General features: G+C 18.1%; 7 protein-coding genes across 7 annotated transcripts in view; 6 read left to right on the top strand and 1 right to left on the bottom strand.

Annotated features, from left to right (window-relative positions):
• PADL01_0516500 (UTP--glucose-1-phosphate uridylyltransferase, putative) overlaps positions 1-805 on the top strand; it is a gene marked incomplete at both ends in the record, with an annotated part of 2,403 nt that extends 1,598 nt beyond the window's left edge. The window contains one exon of the mRNA XM_028685529.1: positions 1-805. This exon is cut by the window's left edge and continues 1,598 nt beyond it. Within this exon, the coding sequence (XP_028537019.1) occupies positions 1-805 (805 nt within the window).
• Positions 806-1,422: 617 nt separating this feature from the next.
• PADL01_0516400 (FACT complex subunit SPT16, putative) lies at positions 1,423-5,146 on the bottom strand (the record flags this gene model as incomplete). The annotated part of the gene is made up of 3 exons (XM_028685528.1): positions 1,423-1,502; positions 1,613-1,751; positions 1,967-5,146. 3 exons carry the CDS (start codon positions 5,144-5,146, stop codon positions 1,423-1,425), a joined length of 3,399 nt encoding a protein of 1,132 aa, XP_028537018.1.
• Positions 5,147-10,337: 5,191 nt separating this feature from the next.
• Positions 10,338-11,437, top strand: PADL01_0516300 (pre-mRNA-splicing factor; the record flags this gene model as incomplete). The annotated part of the gene is made up of 2 exons (XM_028685527.1): positions 10,338-10,860; positions 11,064-11,437. 2 exons carry the CDS (start codon positions 10,338-10,340, stop codon positions 11,435-11,437), a joined length of 897 nt encoding a protein of 298 aa, XP_028537017.1.
• Positions 11,438-13,292: 1,855 nt separating this feature from the next.
• On the top strand, positions 13,293-15,242 carry PADL01_0516200 (conserved Plasmodium protein, unknown function; the record flags this gene model as incomplete). The annotated part of the gene is made up of 1 exon (XM_028685526.1): positions 13,293-15,242. The coding sequence occupies one exon, from the start codon at positions 13,293-13,295 to the stop codon at positions 15,240-15,242; it is 1,950 nt and encodes a 649-aa protein (XP_028537016.1).
• A 731-nt stretch (positions 15,243-15,973) lies between these two features.
• On the top strand, positions 15,974-17,401 carry PADL01_0516100 (conserved Plasmodium protein, unknown function; the record flags this gene model as incomplete). The annotated part of the gene is made up of 1 exon (XM_028685525.1): positions 15,974-17,401. The coding sequence occupies one exon, from the start codon at positions 15,974-15,976 to the stop codon at positions 17,399-17,401; it is 1,428 nt and encodes a 475-aa protein (XP_028537015.1).
• A 1,606-nt stretch (positions 17,402-19,007) lies between these two features.
• PADL01_0516000 (60S ribosomal protein L12, putative) lies at positions 19,008-19,881 on the top strand (the record flags this gene model as incomplete). Its single annotated transcript, XM_028685523.1, has 2 exons — positions 19,008-19,044; positions 19,421-19,881. The coding sequence occupies 2 exons, from the start codon at positions 19,008-19,010 to the stop codon at positions 19,879-19,881; spliced, it is 498 nt and encodes a 165-aa protein (XP_028537014.1).
• A 1,963-nt stretch (positions 19,882-21,844) lies between these two features.
• Positions 21,845-22,822, top strand: PADL01_0515900 (60S ribosomal protein L2; the record flags this gene model as incomplete). Its single annotated transcript, XM_028685522.1, has 2 exons — positions 21,845-21,863; positions 22,059-22,822. The coding sequence occupies 2 exons, from the start codon at positions 21,845-21,847 to the stop codon at positions 22,820-22,822; spliced, it is 783 nt and encodes a 260-aa protein (XP_028537013.1).
• Positions 22,823-23,152: the final 330 nt, after the last annotated feature.

The raw sequence follows: 23,152 nt of genomic DNA, 5'->3' as shown, positions 1-23,152 counted from the left end.
GTATTTTTATGAACATAAAAGGAATAAAGAAACACAGGAATGGACCCTAATAGGTGACAAAAGGGAGGAAGTAATAGGAAAAAAAGAATCTATGACAATATCAGATAGTACTACCATAAATAATAATATATATGATAATAAAAAGAACAATAATATGGTTGATATAAATCTATATAATATTACAAATGTGGGAGTTACTGAATTAGATAGATGGTTATGTTTTTCTCCTGTTAAAAATAATTCAATAAATGCATATAAAAAGATTTTAAATAATATACATCCAGAATGTATGTTTAGCGCAGAAACAGATTTATATTATAGTAACTGTAGATTTATACAATTGGCATGTATATATAATAAAAAGGAATTTATTTTAGATAAAATTCCTACAAAAACATTTAATGGTATATCATATTTTCTACCTCCTAAAATATTAATAGAACCTGATTTTTCATTTACATTAACACATTTAATAAAAAAAATAAAAGGAAATATAACAATAAAAAATGGAGCAACATTATGGTTAAAAACAAATGCTATGATAACAAATCTTTATCTTGATGGTACCTTAATTATAGAAAATAAAACATATCAAAATAAAAATTATGATCATATATCCTTACCTATCATATTAGATCAAAATGTATATATAAAAAATAAAGGATATAAAATAGTACCAACAAATGGTTTCTATTATAATAAACAAAAAAAATTCTCAGATCATATCGAGCAAAATATTTATGAAAATATTCAAATTAGGGGCTATAACATAATTAAAAAGGAAGCCCTAATCATAACAAACTAGCAAAAAAAAAAAAAAATATATATATATATATATATATATATATATTTATATGTTATATCCTTTGAAGGACCACTTTCATATATTCAAGAAAAAAATATATATATATTTTTCCTGTGTGTATAATATTATGTGTAATATATATGTATATATATTTATTTATTATTGTTTATTATTTATTTATGTTTGTATCAATATATTGTTTAATAACTTTTTGAAGTAAAAAATAAAAAATAATAATAAATTAAAATAAATGAACATAATTAGGGCATATTAATATATGCGCGTATATATGTATATACATTTATTCATATTTTTATGGACAGCGTCAAGAAAAGATGAAGCCATTTTAAAAAATTAAATAAAAAAAAAAATAAAATAAATTTCCAACACATACGAAATATAATATATATATAAGTATATGTTAGAACAATATTTACTTAATACATCAAAAATATATATATATATATATATATATATATATATATATATATGTATATATTTATATATTTATATATTTATATTTTTATATCTGTTCATAAAAAAAAAAAAAGCCACAGTCATAGACATATATACATGTTTCATATATATATAATTTTGTTATGATGTATACTAAAAAGTTAATTTTTCTTTTTCTTTTTCCTTTTATTATATCCTTCATCATCTTCATCACTTTTGTAAGCGAATCTTTTTTTATCATCTAAAAAAAATAAAATATATAAAAACATATATATATATATATATATATACATATATACATATACATATTATAGAATAACTTATTTTTTATGGTTAATATTTGATTGTTACCTTTTTTAGCTCTCTCCTCAAGTTCATCCCATGATAATCCCTCATCTTCTGAATCCTCTTCAACTTCTTCATCTCCGTCACTTTCGGTTGCCAAGCTTTCGTCTTCACTATCATCGTATTCGCTATCTTCCTCAGCGCTCTACAAAAAAAAAAAAAAAAAAAAAAAAAAAAAATTAAAAAATAATAAATAATAAATAATAAATAATAAATAAATAATAAATAATATATAAATGTGTATATATAAACATATGCACAAAAATTTATACATATAAGCATATATATCCAAACACACACACACACATATATATATATTTATACATATTTCAAATGACATATATTTTTTTATTTATTTACCAGTTCCGATTCATCCACCTCATACTCGTCATCCTCATCCTCATCATCCGCAGTCTCCTCCTCTTCGTCGTCGTCTTCTCCCAAAAATCCATCGAATCCTTTCGAGCTTACAAATGAATCAATGTCCGATAATATTGTTTTCAAAATATTTCCCCATTGTAAATTATTCTTTCCCTCATAATATACAATATCAATAGTAGTTAGCCATTTTTTAATTGTATCTATATATTCTGTTGGTATAACATCTATTCTTTTGACAGGTTTTGTATAATCCTTAAATACAAAGATCATATCAAAGTTTCTTAATCCATGATGTACTCTTTCTAAAGATGCTATTTCTATATCTTCTACAGATAAGATGAAAGGAGGCCATTCTACTAGATGATTTATTGTATTTGCAGTTACAAATATTTCTACATTACTTTTATTAGGTACACCTGAAAAAGTTAATTCTGGATATGGTATTTCAAATTCAATTTTTGATAAATCTTGCATTTGTTGCACAAAATTTTTGAAAATTAAATTTAATTTATTTTTTTGTTCTCTCTCTTTCATTTCATCATGCATTTCATCAGGATCATATACATTTCTTGCTTTAGCTCGATCTAAATCATCAATTTGTGTTCCTGCTTCACAATAGAATTGTACATCTAGTGTTTTTTTTTTTCCAACCATTATATATCTTTTTAAATGGAAATGTATTAAAATAATAAGTTGTCCATCACATGGTTGATAAAATGCATGTTTTATATCGTCAAATAATATATCAATAAATTCTGTTGTACCTCTTGAATTTGCTGCATATCTTAAACCATTCATATGTAACTCTAAGGTTCCTAATATTTTTCTTCCAGTAAATATATTTGGTCTTGTCATTAAATCTCTTAAAACGATTCTTCTACCACTTTTATTTAATACTAATCTATCTTGTGATGTTTTTGATTCATTTACATCTGCTTCTACTTCTTTTTGTTTTACTTGTTTAATCAATTCTTTTACTTGTTTTACTACCATTTGAAAATGTTTTTCATTAGGTGATTTAAATATAAGTTCTCTAATATACATTTGATTTTGCTGTAATGTTGGAAATGTATTTAATTCTCCTTTTACTACTCCTTGATTACCTGGTACTAAAAAGTTGATACGTAAAACAAAAATATCATTATTATCTTCATAATTTGAACTTAAATTTTTTATAGTTGATACATGGAAAGGTATATGTATTCCATTTATAGGTAATAATATACATTCATGTTTATTATCTACACATATTATATTTGGTCTTAAATCTTTAGGTAATAAATCTGGATCATTATATGTTTTTAAATCTTCTAATTTTTTAATATTTTTTTTATTTAAATCTTTATAATCATTTGTTCCTTTTGAAAATCTTAATTTAATATCATTAATTTTTTTCTCTTTTAATTCATGTTGTCTTTTATTTAATTCTTCCATTTCTTGTTCATTATTATGAGCTAATGAATTCTTATTTCTTCTTCTTAAACGATCAGAAACAATAACACTAGCAGCATTATTTAATATACTTGCAGATATACCTATTTTTTTCTTATCTTTTTTAGTACCATTATTATTATTATTATTATTACTACTACTATCATCGTCATCATCATCGTCATCATCATCATCTTCATCATCATCTCCATTATGATCTCCATCATCATTATCATCATCGTCATAATGTTTATTTTTCTTTTCTTTTTTGACACTTACACCTTTTTCATTTTTTACATTTTTTTTGTTTTTCTTTTTTTTTTTATTATCATCATCATTATCATCTTCATCCATATCATGATCATCATCTTTTTCATCGTCTTCATCCTCTTCATCATCACTCTTGCTATCTTCCAATTCATATGATATGGTATTAATTTCTTTACTAATTGCATCTGTTAATATAATTACATCTTCATTATCATCAATACATATGGTATCACTAATCCAAATAGCAAATTTATTTTTCTCTAGACCTTGAACATTTTCAAATCCGACAGATAAATTGTATGAAGTATTTTTTTGTATTTTGCCTAGATGATTATTTTCAATTATTAAGAATTCTTTATCAATAAATTCAATACCTATGATATGACCAATACATTTAACAAAATAATTTTCTATTTGAATATTATTTAAACTTTTGTATTCCTTTTTATGTTCTTTTACATATTCTAATGTTTTTTTATAAACATTTGAAAAATTCATACCTACTTTTAAACATTCTTTTATAATATATTTCTCAATATTTATAGTAAAATTATATAATTCTTTATGTTGTGTTCTTGCATTTAATAATAAAGTCCTTGTAATATTACAACATAATTCTTTATATTTTAATCCTACACCAACAAGTATAGTTCCTTCATTTTGGGATAAATAATTCTTATCATTACTATTTTTATAAGTTAAAGTAAAATTATTACCACTTTGCACGTTACTATATATAACATCTATTTCTTCAATATCTACTTTTAATTTATCTTTTAATTTCATTACACATTTTTTATTATCCAAAAATTTTAATGCCTTTTCTTTTATCTTATCATGACTTTCAAATTCTTCATTATCTAAAGCATTCTCAATAGTAGTAATCAAAATACTTTTAAGAATAATACAAGCAATATCACTACCATTTTTTTGAATCTTCATATCTGTATCTGAACGAAAATTTAATAATTCTTTTATATAATTATTTATATCCATTTCTCTTTTATTTAATGTCTTAATAAAATCATAACAACTTTCAAAGAATGAACCAGTTGCATCTTTATCTTTCAATAAAGCAATATCATCACAATCAGCAGATTCAATGGTACATTTTATATTCTCAAAATTTGAACTATTATCATTACTTCTTTCTAATACATCCACATTCTTAATATTATCTAACAATGGTTGTAAAAATCTTTTCTTCTTATCACTTGTTAAAATTAAAATACGTTCACTATTCTTTAAAAACACAAAAAATGTCTCAGTTAATTGATAACCAGTTAACCACATCTGAAATTGTTCTTGAATAGTAGCATTTTCATCTTTACTAGATTTTCCAGATAACACACAAAATACATTAGTTTTTGTAAAATCATTATTAGCTACCTTTTTCCAGTAGGAAAACACTAAACTTATTTTTGCCTTTGCATTCTCAATATCGAGAGATTCACTCATCTTAAAAAAAAATTAAATAAAATAATAAAAATGTAAAAATATAAAAATATAAAAATATTACCAATGGAAAAGAGAAAATAAAATATAATATAATATAATATAATATAATATAATATAATATAATATAATATAATATAATATAATATAATATAATATAATAAAAAAAAAAAAAAAAAAAAAAAAAAAAAAAAAAGTTACATATATATATATTATATATATATATAGATTAATATATTTTTTTTTTTATATATATGTTATATTTATTGCTCAAAATATACACAATTTTAAATTAAGATATATATCAAATTCATCTATACATTTCATAAAAATATTATTAAAAAGAAATATATATATATAATATATATATATATATATATATATATATATATATATAATATATATATTATATTTCTTCTTAGTGTTATTTTATTCTTTTATGATTTTTAATTCTCTGTTTTATTCTCATAAATATTATATACATAAACTTAAGAAATTAGTATGTATCTTTTTTTTCCTTTTTAATTTTATATTTAAAAATGAGAACATACTGATATTTCAAGACTATTATATAATATAATATATATATATATGTATTATAAAATATGAGAAAATAAAAAAAAAAAAAAAAAAAAAGAGGAAAGAACGAAGGAAATATAATACATAAAGGTATATTTATCTATTATATTTTATTTTTTAATTTAATTTTTTTTTTCATTCCTTAACAAAACAAAAGAACTTCATTGATAATAAAAAAAATAAATATAATTATAAATATAAATATAATATAATAAAATTATATGTTATGTACACATATATTTTATTTATTATAATATATAATATATATATATATATTATATATCCTTTTATTCGTAATGTGCATTTATATATATACACTTAACACTTCAAGAGATTATTTAATAATAATTTATAAAATTGTAAGCTTGAATTGAGTCATATTTTTGTAAATAAATAAAAATATTAATATATAAATAAATATATTTATATATATTATATATATATAATATTTTTTTTACATAGAAAGAGAAATGAAATATATCTATTTAAAAAAAAAAAAATAATAATAATAATAAAATCATAATATAAGAAATATAACACCTAAATAAATTTTTTTATTTTATTTATAAATATTTTTTTATATAAATTATCTTATTTTCTTTTAACTGTCTTCAAAATGAATATAATTTCATTCTTTTATATCTCTCCATTTTTTAATAAAAAAAAAATATATATATAATATATATATATATAATATTTATAACACTACCCTTTATATATATGTCTTTTAAGTAGTATAAATTTATTATTTTATTTAATAATAAAAAAAAAAAATATGTGATTTTATAATATTACGAATTTAAATAAATTATTATATTCTCATATAATACATATATTGTATGATTATATTTGCGATCATCCTTTTTTTTTTTTTTTTTAAAACGATTACCCCAAAACGGATAACTTGTATTTTATTATATGTATATAACATATATATATATATATATATATATAATGTGTATTTTTTTGTTTTTTGTTTTTTTTCCTTGGAAATTATATAATATTAAATTTATTGGCTTAGCTAATAATATGCACATTTTTAAAAAAATATACATTTATATAATATATATGTGTACATAACACATATTTTACATATCTTATTTCTAATAATATATAAAAAAATTATATATGAATCTTTAAAATTATTTCATTCATAAAATATCTATAGACGTACCTACACATATATATATGAAAATATGATTATTAAAAGACTTATTATTTTATAAATATTTTTAATATCAATATTTATAGATATTCCCTTTCTCTTGTAATTTTATATAAATTATAAGAACAAATTAAAATATATACTATAATTATCCATTTTTTTTTTTTTTTTTTTTTTTTTTTTTAAATAGAACAAGCCATAATTATTATTGTATATAATATAGCTATTTTAATCTTTTTTTTTTTTTTTTTTTTTTTTTTTTTTTTTTAAATATATTTGGCTGTTTGGCATATATAATGAATGTGTTTAAATACATAACATAATTGATATATTTATCCAAGGGAAAAAGAAAAAAATAAAAAAAAAAACAATGACATAATATATATATATATATATATATATGTTTTATAAATTTATAGGTATATATATATTTTTTGTTTGTATAAATAATTAATTTATAATATATTTAATAATTACTTTTATGCCTTTAGGTCTTTCAAATATATTTTTCCTTATTAACCTTAATGTTGTAACATTTACAATATTATTCAGACAATATACAAAAATAAATGAATTTAAAACGATAAAGGTAATAAAAAAGAATAAAAAAAATTATATTCTATATAAATATGGAAAACTTTTAAAATATATCAATTTATTTTACTTTTCTTAAATGAACATTTATATTTTTTGTTTTTTTACATTTTATAATAAAAAATATATATTTTAATAATTATATATATGATACAATAAAATATAAAAAGTTCAAAATTTTCATTTCTTTTTTTTTTTTTGCTATATATTTAAATTGATATTAAAAATAAATATATTATATATATATATATATATATATATATATATATATATATATATTTATAGAGTATTCTTTTCTCTTCATATATTTTATTATAAAATATATATAAAAATTTTGTAAATAACAATGTTGAACTACTTTAAACCTGTCCTATAATTATACAAATATAAAATGTATTATATATATATGTTTAATATAACTCGTCAAAGGAAATAATATTATTATATTATATATATAGATATATATAAAACACGGTGTTTTATTTATATAATATAAATAATATAATATAAAAATATATTACTTTATATAATGTCACATAATAACAATTATATTTTTTCAAAAAATGTTATTTTCTTACAAATGAAAAAAAAAAAAAAAAAAAAGAAAAACATTAAATTAAAATTTATGTTCGAATTTTTTTTTTTTCTTATTTTTATAAATCATATATACAAATAATAAATATAAAAAAAAAAAAAACATGCCTCTAAATTTGTGTTTATATATCTACATATAGATTAAATAAAATAAAAATTTCATTTGTATAATAAATAGGGCTAAAAACCAAAAAGAAAAAAAAAAGGGTTTACAGTTAAATAATTATATTACAATTATAATATATATATATATATATATATATATATATAAGAGTGAATTTTTTTATTCATATATATATATTATTTTTATTAAACATATAAATTTATATAGATATATTTATTTTATTCTTTTATAATTAATAAAATATTATTCATATAAAATTTCAAATGAAAAAAAACATTATAAAAATATACATATTATAATATTAATTTTATATAATACATATAAAATATATATATATTATATATATATAATATATTATATATATAATATTTTCATTATAAAATAATAATACATATATTATATTTTTTATTCATAATTAAATATATATATATTATATATATTATAAAGAATGAGTATTTTTCAAAAACTTAAATAATGTAGCATCCATATAATTATATTCTACTATTATTATATATATATATATATTATATAATAAGAAATATATATGTTTATTATGTAATAATATAATTATATGTATAATATATATATATATTATTTATTATTTATAATATATAAAAAATAATATTTAGAAATTTTCTTTTTTCTTTTCATATTATATATTTATTTAATTTTATTTTAACTTTTATTTCTGTTTTCTTACCTTTTTTTCTTCTTTTTATATTATTATATTTTTTTTTTATCTATTTGATAAAAATGAATAAGATATATATAATAAAATAGAAGTTTTACATATTTTTATAATATATTTGATTAAGATTTTATTTTGAATTTATTTATATATTTTATATAGTTATTAAATATATATTTTTTTTTTTTTGGAATAAGTTACTTTTTTTTTTTTTATTTTAGAGATATTTTAATATTTATGATATATATGTAATAATATATATTTTTTTATGAAATAGCAATTAAGAAACATAAAGAAAATTGATAAAAGAATATTGAATAAAAAAAAAGTTGGAGTTTTTTTATTATAATAAGAATATATTATATTATATTATAATTAACTTATAATATAGTATATTTTATTATATTATATATATTATATATAAGAAGAAATATGAAATACTATATAATTACATATATATTGATTCGTTGTCAATATTAAAATAATACGTATAAAAAAAAATTATGTAAATATTTTTATATGTCAAAAAAAAGAAACAAAAAATATATAATTATAATAACAAATATATATATATATATATAATATATTTATATTAATATGTGATAAATAAGAAAATATAAAAGAGAATTATCAATTATAAATAAATAAAAAAAAAAATACAAAATATTATAATATATATTTATAAATATTTATATGTATTTTTTAATATATAATACAAATTAAAAAGTAAAACAAAGAATAATAACAATTATAATATATATAAATACATTATACATAAAATTAATTTGAAAAATATATATATATATTTTTTTTTTTTTTTTTATATTTGATTTTAATTTTTTTTTTCTTATATATATATATATATATAATATATATTATGAACAATTTGATTATTTTTTTTTTTTTTTTTATTTATTTTTTTTTATATTAAAATATTGTATATATTAAACTGTATTCACATATTTTTATTAAATGAAAATATAGTTTAAAAAGAAGGAAAATTCTAAATTTAAAAATATATTATATATACATATATATGTAAATTTTTTTTTTTTTTTTTTCTTAAAACTCTTATTTGTATAAAAATATATTATTTATGCATATATGTATGTATAATACAAATATATGTACAAATATTTTTCATATTTTACGTACACAACATAATCATACATTTTTTATTCTATACATATAAATATATACATATGTACATATAAATATTATATATATATAATATATATATATATATATATATATATATATATGTTTAGTACTATTCAAAATTAAAATAAGATACAAAAGAAATTATCCAAAAAAAAAAAAAAAAAAAAAAAAAAAAAAAAAAAAAAATATCTATATATATATATATACTTAGAATTAAAAAAGTGAAAATTAAATATTTGAATAATATTATTTCTACATTATTATACATAAAAAATAATAATAATAAAAAATGGTAATACGTGAAAGTGTATCGAGAATATATGTTGGTAATTTGCCATCACATGTCTCTTCAAGAGATGTAGAAAATGAATTTCGAAAGTATGGTAATATATTAAAGTGTGATGTAAAAAAAACAGTATCAGGAGCTGCTTTTGCATTTATAGAATTTGAGGATGCACGAGATGCAGCAGATGCAATAAAAGAAAAAGATGGTTGTGATTTTGAAGGAAATAAATTAAGAGTAGAAGTACCTTTTAATGCTAGAGAAAATGGAAGGTATAACGCTAGAGGTGGTGGAAGGGGTATGATGCATAGAGGTCCAAAATCACGAAGAGGAAGATATGTAGTTGAAGTTACAGGACTGCCAATATCAGGTAGCTGGCAAGATTTAAAGGATCACTTAAGAGAAGCAGGTGAATGTGGTCATGCAGATGTATTTAAAGATGGTACAGGTGAAGTATCCTTCTTTAATAAAGATGATATGCTTGAAGCTATAGACAAGTTTAATGGATCAATATTTAGGTCACACGAAGGTAAAAAAAAAAAAAAAGAACAAATATATGCATGAAAAAAAAAAAAAATATATATATATTTATATATATATATATATATATATATATTATTTTGATGCATATATATTATGTGTAATTATAAATGCATATTTGTGAAAGTATAGCCATATATATATTCATTAATTTATATATTTATTTATTTATTTATTTTCTTTTTTATTTAGGAGAAAAATCAAAAATATCTATCAGACAAAAAAAAACATTATGGAGACGTGACGATGGAGGTTATGGAAGATATAATAGTAGACACCGAAGCTACTCTAGTAGGAGTTATTCCAGAAGTGGAAAACGATCCTATACTAGAAGCAGAAGTAGAAGTTACAGTAGCAGAAGTTATAGTAGAAGTAGAAGCTCAAGTAGTCGAAGTCGAAGTAGAAGTATGGACAGAAGAAGAGATACTTATGATAAAAAAAGAAGTTATTCAAGAAGTTTATCATACCAAGAAAGAAGAAGAAATAATAGAACTATATCAAAATCAAGGTCCAGATCAAGAACAAATTCGAGATCATCATCATGGTCCCATAAAAGAAGACATTAGATGACTATATATATATAAATTAAGTGATTGCTGCAAATTAATATTTTACATAAATTTGAATATAAAATAAATAAAAATATATATTTATATATATGTATATGTATATATTCAGTAAAATAATCGTTATATGTTGTGTATAATTTAAAATTCATCATATATTAATATATATATATATATATATACATATTTATTTATATATATATTTATTATTATATTTATAATGTTTTATTTCAAAAAAAAAAAAAAAAAAAAAGAAAAAGAAAAAAAATATAGGTTTAGTAGCTCCATATACATACATATAGTTTTATATATATGTATATTTTTTTTTTACTATCTTCTTCAACTAAACTTCATTATATTATATGTATATATTATTACGTTAAAAAAATTTTTTTTTTTTTTCATTTAATTATTTATATATATTATGACATATTGTTGTATATTGCATAAAATGTTTTATAATTTTTTTTTAAAAAAATAAATATTTATAAATAAAATAATTACCAAATTATATGTAAATTTTTTTAAATATATATATAATATAATATATGTATATATTATTTATTTATCTATCTGTCACACTTTTTTTCACGTAATAGAGCCTCACACTGTAATAAAACATCCCATATATATCTGTATTTTTATAAGTGGACAATCCTTATGAAATTATGAATATTATATATATATATATATATATATATATATATGTGTATATTATATTATATTTGATGATGATACTCAAATCCTTTTGTTTTCTCATTTAAAGAAGAAATAAATAGTCTGCTATTTAAAGAAAAAAAAATTGGACATATAAATAAATAATAAGTGAATGCTATAGATAAGAAAAGAAAAAAATATATAATAAATAAATAAATAAAAATCATAAAATAAAAAGGGAAGCGATATGAAATGAAATAAATATGGAATAGAAAAATCAAAAAATTAACACTTTTACAGAGAACAAAATATTTTTTTACAAAAATTTATATATATATATATATATGTATATATATATATTTGGTTTTATATTTTTTATTTTTTCCCCAATTTATCAAAAAAAAAAAAAAAAAATATTTCCTAAAGCAATGTTTGAGCTATTATAGGATAATTTCTGTTTATGTTTGTATTTATCTTGTACTTAATTCGTTGAAGGAACCATAACAGGGAAATAGGAGAACGTTCCTATGTGTTTGCTTTTTTTTTTTTTTTTTAAAGAAATATACTGGTTATATTTTTATGCATATTTTGTTTTAGTTTTTAAATCATTTTAGATAGCTATTTTTTATTTATTTAAATTTTTTTTTTTTTTAATGATATTGTACATAATTAAAAAATATGTCTTTTTTTTTTTTTTTAATAAGAAAAATGAAAAAATATATATATATATAATATTAGTATCTTATAAAAAACTTAAAAGTAAAAAAAAGAAAAAAAATATTATTTAATTTTCTAAGAATTGTTTTATTTTTATTTGATTTGATTTGTTTTCCTTTTTTTTTTTTTTTGTAATATAAATGGATATATAATAACAGTTTGTTTAATTAATTAGATTAAATCATATTATATTGACTTACAATATATATATATATATATATATATATATATATATATTTATTTATTTATTTTAAATAATAGCTATATTTTATAAGGTTATATTTTTTATGAACAGTCAGGTGATTTCTTTTTTTTTTTTTTTTTTTTTTTTTTTTTTCCTTCATTTTTAATATTAATATTTTTTCTATATATTAAATATCATTTTATATAATTTTTTATATCATCTCTTTTGATGTAATATATATAATTATTTTTTGCTTGTCTTTTTATTTCTATTATATATTTTCATTCTTTGTATACAATGCAACATATCAAAAGAAAAACCGTGGCTAACATAAAATTTAACAGCTATTCGGATGATGAAAATATTTTTAAAAAAATGTCAACTCTTTCATCTAAAAAAGGGTTAGACAACATAACATCCAAACGAAAAAATATTAATCTTGATATGAATGGTAAGAACGCAATTTTTAGTAAAAACTCTATTAAATTAAAAATTCCCTTTAAAAAAACAGAAAACGATATTACACATAAAGAGAAAGGGAACAACAAAATAAGGTTTGCTCAATCAACAGAATGTGAGAAAATGCCTATTATAAAAAAGAAAAGTAGTATAGAAAGGGATGTTCATGATAACGTGAGAAAGGGGAAATCTAATATTTTTTACTATAAAAAGAGTGTATCATCTAGTAGTATTGAAAATGAATATGATGATGAGGAGGAGGAAGATGAAGATGAAGAAGATGTAGATGACGATGAAGAAGATGTAGATGACGATGAAGAAGATGTAGAAGACGATGAAGAAGATCTTGATGACGATGAAGAAGATCTTGATGACGATGGAGAAGATCTTGATGACGATGAAGATGATGTAGATGACGATGAAGATGATGTAGATGACGATGAAGATGATGTAGATGACGATGAAGATGATGTAGATGACGATGAAGATGATGTAGATGACGATGAAGATGATATAGATGATGATCATTATAATCATCCAACACTTAATAATAATGACAATAAGAAAAAGTTTCATACACCCAAAAAGGTATATATTCAGGATGACATGAAATCCTTCGTCAACCCAAAAAAATCTAAAACATTAAATAAGACAGAATATTCGTTTCAAAGAATGAATACCAATATCCCGATGAAGAATAATTACAAATATATGAAGAGCACATTAAAAAAAAACTTCACATTAAATATAGATAAAATTAAAGAGAACAACCCAAAAAAATCAGTCAGCATGAGAATAGATAAGAATATAATTTATTCAAAAAGGCCTTCATATAATAAAAATCGCAAAGAAAATATGATAAAGGCTAAATCACAAATATTAAAAATAGCAGAACAGTATATGAGTACAGATAAAATAAAAGCATTTAAAACAATGGAAAGAGGAAATACTCGATTTCTAAATAAAAATAAAAAAATCGATCCAGACAAAATACAAAATCTTGGTCCATTTGTTCCAAAAATGATAATAGAAAAGAAAACAGAAAGAAAACTTGGATATATTCCAAATTATATAAGAAAAGAAAAAAAAAAGGAACATAAATCTGATAATTCAAATATATTATTTTCAAAAGATAAAGATAACAAAATAACAATTCAAAAAAAAAACAAAAAAAATGATGGATTTGGATTATTTGAAAATATGTTAGTCTTAAATAATTTAGGTAAAATATATGAATGGGATGGATATCAAATGAATAAAATTAAAAATTTATATGAACAGTTCATATGCATATGTACTAATAAAAAGGGTAATCTATTATGTATCGATTTAAATTACAAGCCTGGATATTTATTGTGCAACAGACATTTCAACAGAATGGATCACAACACAGAATCTTCATTGTTTAAGAAAATAGTAATTAGTATTAAGAATAAAATATGGGGAATTGATATACAAGGGAATTTAAAAAGATGGAATAAATATGAATGGATTAAAGTAAAAAAGGCATATGGTATTTTTAAGTTAAAATCTCTAGCCTTTGATCGAAAAAATAGGCTTTGGGTTTTAGATGAACAAAATTATTTTTTTATATATGATACAGAAGATAAGAATTGGATGTTGAAAAATGTAAATGGATGTAATATAAATGACTTTGATTTTAATGATAATGATAATTTGACAGCTGTGACAAAGGATGGAATAATTAAAATTTATAAAAAGAATAGGTGGATAAAATATGGAATCTTGGGCGAAGTAAAAATAAGAAGTTTACATTTTATAAGGTAACATACATATAATGAGATGTTACATATAAAAAATAAGAAATATGGATAAATAAATTAAAATAAAACATAAATATTTTACTTATAATAATATGTATTATATTGTTCAAGGTTTAAAATGTGATTGATTTGGATTGATAATATATCATTTTTTTTTTATAAATAATATTCTATATAATGACTAATATGTAAAGGTTGAAGGGTCGTACAATATATATAAGGAAAAATAAAAAAAATTATAAAATTATTTGGAATATATATATATATATATATAATTACATTTTATTATATTTTATTATTTTTTTTTGTTTTTATAAGTATGTGTTTGAATTACATATATATATATAATAAATACACAAAAATGAAATAAAATAAAATAAAATAAAAAAAGAAAATGTGCTAATATATATATATTTATATTTATTTATTTATATGTGCATATATTTATTGATTGATTTATATTTTCTTCATAAAAAGGAAACACACTAAAACAAATTAATTTGAATCCATAAATTCATGAGAACAAAATAAATATGTAGTAATATAATACATATAATTATGAAATTACAATTTCATTTCTCTATTTTTTTTTTTTAAGTGGTGTTGTTTTTTTGTTGTTTTTTTTTGTTGTTTCTTTTTTTTTTTTTTTTTTTTTTTTTTTATCATGTGATGAAGTTAATGGTTAAGTATAACCTTTACTTCTAATGTGATTCTCTTTATATGATATGTTTCAAAATGAAAAGCTTATCTCTTTTGTTTGTAAGAAAACTTATTCCGTGTGTAAGCTTGAATAAAATAAATTCTGTTTATTTATTGAAACATCTTGAAAATGTCTGTGAACATATTTGGTTAGTTGGGAAATGCAGGCCACAAAAGTTGTTAAGAAGAGAATTGAATTATAATAAGATGAAAAAAAAAAATAAAAAAAAAAATAATAATGAGATAAAAATGAACAAATTAAATAATCTGAGTAATATAAAAGAGGATGAAAATATGAGAACTCATATAGATAGTGAGAATAAAATATATAATGATGTATATAATTATTTTAATAAGTCCATTGTATTATTACATGAATTTGGACCTAGTGGTATATTAAGATTATTGTATTCATTATTAAAAATAAAAAGTTATGAAGAAAAATATATGAAAATGAAAAGAATATATTATTTAAAATATATAGAATATTATATATTAAATATATGTATAAATGATAAGATATATAATTTTTGGAAATATGTAACATTTAATGATACAGTATTAATGTTTAAAATGTTTATAAAGAATGATTATTTTTCTTATAAATTATTAAATAAATTATATAATGAAATCAACAAAAATATGGATTATAGTATATCATCAGATTTAATAGTCTTCTTGTATGCATATAATATATATAAAAAAAGAATAAAGAAAAAAAAATTATATTCTAATGTAGGAAAAGAAATATATATACCTAATACATTTTTTATTATGATATATAAAAAAATATTGAATAATTTGAATCTTTCAAATAAAGAAATTACACAATTTATTATTTTTTTCTCAATATATGGATATAATATACCATTAGAAGAAAAAATTTTTATATATAACAAATGTATAAAATATATAGAACAAACAATAAATAATTATTCACCGAACCAATTGAAATATATTATAACTAGCTTTTTTAAAATATATAATTTTATATATCCAAAAAATAGTATTAATTATATGGAACAACATAATACAAATTTATTTACATTTCATAATTTTATAAATAAACTATTTTTTGTTTATAATCAGCATAATATAGATACAGAAGTAGATGATGAATATAATATATTACATATAGCAGTGGAAAATAATTACTATAATTATGAATGTCTAGAATATATATTATTTAATATAAAAAAGCATGTCCCTCATATGAATACACCTCGACAAATAAAATTTATAAAATTATTAAAGAAAATTAAGCATATCTACAATAAAGAACTTGAACATACAAACACAAATAATTATAACATTACATGTAGCAGTAGTCTATCTCATCTTGTGAAATACAACACCACATTTAAATATAACATGATCCGCCAAATATTAAATGAAACCATTTTACATGTTAATATGAAATATAAAAATATACCTATACCTAGTAGAATCAAAAGGATACTATAACAGAATATGATATAAAAACATAAACAATATTGTAAAAAAAAAAAAATATATATATATATAAATATATATATATATAATTTTGTGCATTCATTAGTGGATTGTAAAGAATATGGATGATAAAACCAAGGATCATTACATATAAAAAAAAAAAAAAGTCTTTAAAATAATAACAAATGAACAAAAATATAAACATGAAAATATATAAAAATATATTATATTATATTTTTTTTCTTTTTTTTTTTTTTTTTGTGATAATCTATTATGCCTCATGTATATATAAATTAAATTTTTACATATGTCTCATAAAAGATATATATTTTAATAATGTATATATATATAAGGCACATTTTAACCTAACAATAAAATATATAAAATACAAATGAAGTTGTAAAAAGTTTATTATATAAACATATATATATATATATATATATTTTTACACTTGTATGGAAATATATATTATATTGTTAAAAAAAAAATTAAATTATACATTTTGCCTATTTTTTTATAATAAATATATTTATTTTTTTCATGATAATCAAAAAAAAATACAACATATTAAATTTGGAAAATAAAATAAATATAAACTTATATATATGTTTATTTTATATTATATTTATTTAATTCTATAAGGAGAAAAATACAAAAAATATATATATATATATATTATATATAATGTATTTTATATATATATATTTATTTATTATATAAAAAACAGATAACCCCCCAAGTGCTATTTTTTTTATAAAGTATATTAATATATATATTATATATATATATAAAGAAATAACGTAATATATATATTTTTATATATAATTATCTTAATTATATTAAACCCCCAAAAAAAAAAAAATTATATAAATAATAAAGTATGTAAATCTGCTTATTTCTTTCATCTAAAAGATTTATATATATAATATTTACATATGTTATAGTTTTATAGGGTATGATAAAATAATTATATTTAAATATTTATAAAGGGGGAATATTATATATATATATTATATATAACATCATATATATAATAATATATGTAATATATTTATATTTATTGATAAATGTAATATTATTATATACAATATAAATATATATATTATATTATTATTGGCCCCTAAAACCTGTTCTTATATTTTCTCTTAATTTTCTTCATAATTTTTCCCCACCTATTCCATTTATATATATAATAATATATATATTATTTTAATATATAATAATAAAAGAAACCTTAATATAAATTTATTTAATATATATATATTAATATTATATGCATATTATATATATATATATATGTTATCATATGTACATTATTATATATATATTAATATAATATTGTATTATTTCTTCATTTTGTATATATAAAAAATTAAAAGTGTTTTCTAAAAAAAAAAAAAAAAAAAAAAAAAAAAAAATTCTTTTTTAATGTATAAAAAAAAAAAAAAAAAATTAAAGTAAAATAAAATAATAATATTGTTTATAAAATAAATTAGCCTCTGCAAAGATTCGTAAAAAACAGAAAAAAATAATTAAAATAAATAAATTTATATTATAATATTAAGTGAAAATATTTTATTAATTTAAAAAAATTTTTGTATAAGAATAATTAAAAAAAATGGCCAAAAAACCAGATCCGAATGAAATTAAATATGGTAATTATTAAAATATATATAAATATATGAATGTTATATGTTTATATAATATATGTTTATTAATATGTTCTTATATTTACAATTTATTTGTTGTTATATATATATATATATATATATATATATTTATTTATTTATATGTTTGATTGTCATGTGTAAATATTTCTATATATACATTGTTATACATTATGATAATATGCATTTATAAAAGAAATAATTAATATTTATAATGAAAAAAATTCAAACACTGTATATATTTTGTAAATATATATATATATATATATATAAACATATTGATGTGATGTATATAAATAAATCCCTACATTAATATTATAATATATTATATTATGTTTTATTTTATTTTATTTTATTTTTTTAGTTTTCATTAGACAAGTTGGAGGAGAAGTCGGAGCTTCTTCTGTGTTGTCTCCAAAATTAGGTCCCTTAGGTTTATCACCTAAGAAAGTTGGAGATGATATAGCTAAAGAAACACAATCATGGAAAGGTTTAAAAATATGTGTAAAGCTAACCATTCAAAACAGACAAGCAAAAGTTGAAGTTGTGCCTACATCAGCTGCTTTAATTTTGAAGGAATTAAATGAAGCTCCTAGAGATAGAAAGAAAGTTAAAAATATTAAACATAATGGTAATTTAAAGTTAGAACAAGTATATTCAATAGCTAGAGTTATGAAAGATAAATCAAGAGCCAAAGAATTTAAAGGAACTGTTAAAGAAATGTTAGGAACTTGTAATTCTATCGGATGTACTGTTGATGGAAAAAAACCAACAACAATACAAGAAATGATAGACTCAGGAGAAATAGACGTACCCCTTGAATAAAATAATAATATATGTAAACACACATATATATATATATAATTTATATATATATATGTTGAACGGTTTTATTTTTTATGCATTTTTATATCCTTTTTATTATTATTTATATGTATATATATATATATATATATATATTTTTTTTTTTTTTTTTTTTTTTTTTCCCCCTATCATTAACCTACCAAAAAGTGAATTCAATTTTTTTACACTTATAACAACAATATAAGAATTATAATTATCATATGAATATTAAAATTGTTTAATATAATAGACAACAATATGTTTATATATATATATATGTTAAGTTTTTATTTAATTAATATTTATGATATAATTTTAAAAAATAAAAAAATTCCATCACACATAAGAAACAAAATATATAAATATATGAAAGAATACCATATGGATTACTTGAATATTTAATTGTTACATTATTGTAATGTACATATCTCATTTGGTTATATATATATATATATATATATTTTTTTTTTTTTTTTTTTTTTTTTTTTTTTTTTTGGTTGAATTTTTTAAAAGACATATTTCTTTACACCCTTGCAAAAATAAATAAATTAATCATATTTAACTTATATGTTTTTTTTTTAAATACTACCTTCTCAAAAAAAAAGAAAACCGTTATTTTAAAATAATATATATATATTATATTATTCATTTGATATATATATTTTTAAAAAGAATATTAATTCTTAACATATATATTTACGTGAACGTTTACTATTAAATTAAAAAGGAATGACAGAGAATAATTTCTTAAGGAATAACATTATGTTGATAAAAAAAAATATTATATATCATATATAAATATATATATATATATTATAAAAATAATTATTATAATTTATACAAATAAATGTTCATTTTAAAAATAAATTATTGTATTTTATATACAACATATTAATATTTTTTTTTTTTTTTTTTTTATTCCTCATATAAATTTAAGGGTACAATATATTTATAAATATAAATACATAATAATATATATATAATATATATTTTAATATTATTATATTAAAATATATATTATTGGAGAAAACTAAATATAGATAAAATTAATTTTACAAATAAATGAATATATATATATATAATATTATATATATATGTATTTTTTATTTTAACCTTAAATAAATTATGCCTTTAAAATAATAGTATATTATAGGGCTATAACCTCTTAAATCACTTTATAATATAAGGGGGGAGGAATTTTTTTTTAAATATAAAATAATTTAATAGTAATATTTAATATATACTTAAAATAAATATTATATATAGTATACATAAAAATATAATATATATATATATATATATATATATAAACATTAATTTTTATTATTTTAAAAGTACCGCAGGTAAATACATAATATAAAAATATAAAATAATAATTTCCTTCTCAACATTATAAATACATAATAATAATAATACGTTTTTTTTTTTTTTAATATATCTTTTCTGTTTTATACTTTAAAATAATATGCAATATCTATACACTTAAAAATAAATATATATATTATACGCATATATATAATATATATATAATAACAAAAGAGATAATAATATATTATTAATTATTAATATTATATATAAATAGTCAAAGTAATAATAAAATACCCAATATTTATATTGTATATAATATAATAATATATATATATATATATAATATATATATAATTTAATTAATACATATTAAATATATATAAATAAATATTTATTTATATGTATATTATAAAATTTTCTTATTATTATGTAATTAAAATAAAATATGTGAGAATAAAATATAAAAAAACAAATTGAATAAAACATATATAATTTTGAATTTTTTTTTTTTTTTTTTTTATATTTTTTTAAATATATTTTTAATTAAAAAAAAATAATTGAAAGTTATTCAATTGACAAGATTTTTTTATTTATATTATCAAGTGTGAATTATTTAAAGTTTTAATTATTATAAAAAATGGGAAGAGTTATAAGAGGTAAAAAATATAAATAATAAAAGAAAAAAAAGAAAAAAAAGAAAAAAAAAAAAAAGATTTAACATATTAATAACATTAAATTGTTAAATGTTATATGATTATACATATGTAAATAAATAAATAAAAACAAATATATATTTACATATATATATATATATATATTTTATGTTTTAATTTTTTTTTTTTTTATCTTAGGCCAAAGGAAGGGTAGAGGCTCTATTTTCAAGTCTCATAATCATCATAGAAAAGGCGCAGCAAAATTACGCCACTTAGATTATTGTGAAAAAAAAGGATATATAAAGGGGTTAGTAAAAGATATCATACATGATCCAGGAAGAGGTGCTCCTTTAGCTAAAGTATTATTTAAAAGAACTGAGAAATATGGAAAGAAAGAAGAATTAATTATAGCTTCAGAAGGTATGTTTACTGGTCAATATATTTCTTGTGGTACTAAAGCTCCTTTATCAGTAGGTAATATTTTACCTATAGGTAAAATGCCTGAAGGTACCTTAATATGTAATTTAGAACATAGAACTGGAAATAGAGGAACCTTAGTTAAAGCTTCTGGATGTTATGCTACTGTTGTAGGTCAATCAGAAGATGGAAAGAAAACTAAAGTTAGATTACCATCAGGAGCTAAAAAAACCATCGACGCTAAAGCTAGAGCTATGGTAGGTGTTGTTGGAGCAGGTGGACGTATTGATAAACCTATATTAAAAGCTGGTGTTGCTCACCACAAATACAGAGTCAAGAGAAATTGCTGGCCTAAGGTTAGAGGTGTGGCTATGAACCCTGTAGAACATCCTCATGGAGGTGGTAACCATCAACACATTGGTCATCCATCTACAGTTTCTAGAAGCGCACCTGCAGGACAAAAAGTTGGTTTGATTGCTGCCAGAAGAACAGGTTTATTAAGAGGTGCAAAGAAAACAAAACTTGTTGGAAAATCTGAAGAATGAGCAATTAAAAATGAACATATGTAACATTAAAATGTAAAAGAAAAAAAAAAAAAGAAAAAAAAGAAAGAGAAGGAGAAAAGAATAAAAAATTTTAAATAGGAAGACAAAAAAAAATTATTTAATAATTTTTGATATCACAAGAAAAAAAATGTTCGTCTGGAAAAAATATATCACCATGAATATTATATATATATTTATATATATATTTATTTATTTATGTGGGTGTGCCATACAATATATATTAATTTTTTTTCATTGAATAAAAAAAATTATATGTTACTTTATACGAATGTGTTCTTACGTTAAAAAAATTAACCTCTTTACATTTTC

The sequence above is a fragment of the Plasmodium sp. gorilla clade G2 genome, assembly GCF_900097015.1.
Source record: "Plasmodium sp. gorilla clade G2 genome assembly, chromosome: 5".
Taxonomy (NCBI): domain Eukaryota; phylum Apicomplexa; class Aconoidasida; order Haemosporida; family Plasmodiidae; genus Plasmodium; species Plasmodium adleri (nom. inval.).
This window is presented reverse-complemented; position numbering and strand designations above follow the sequence as displayed.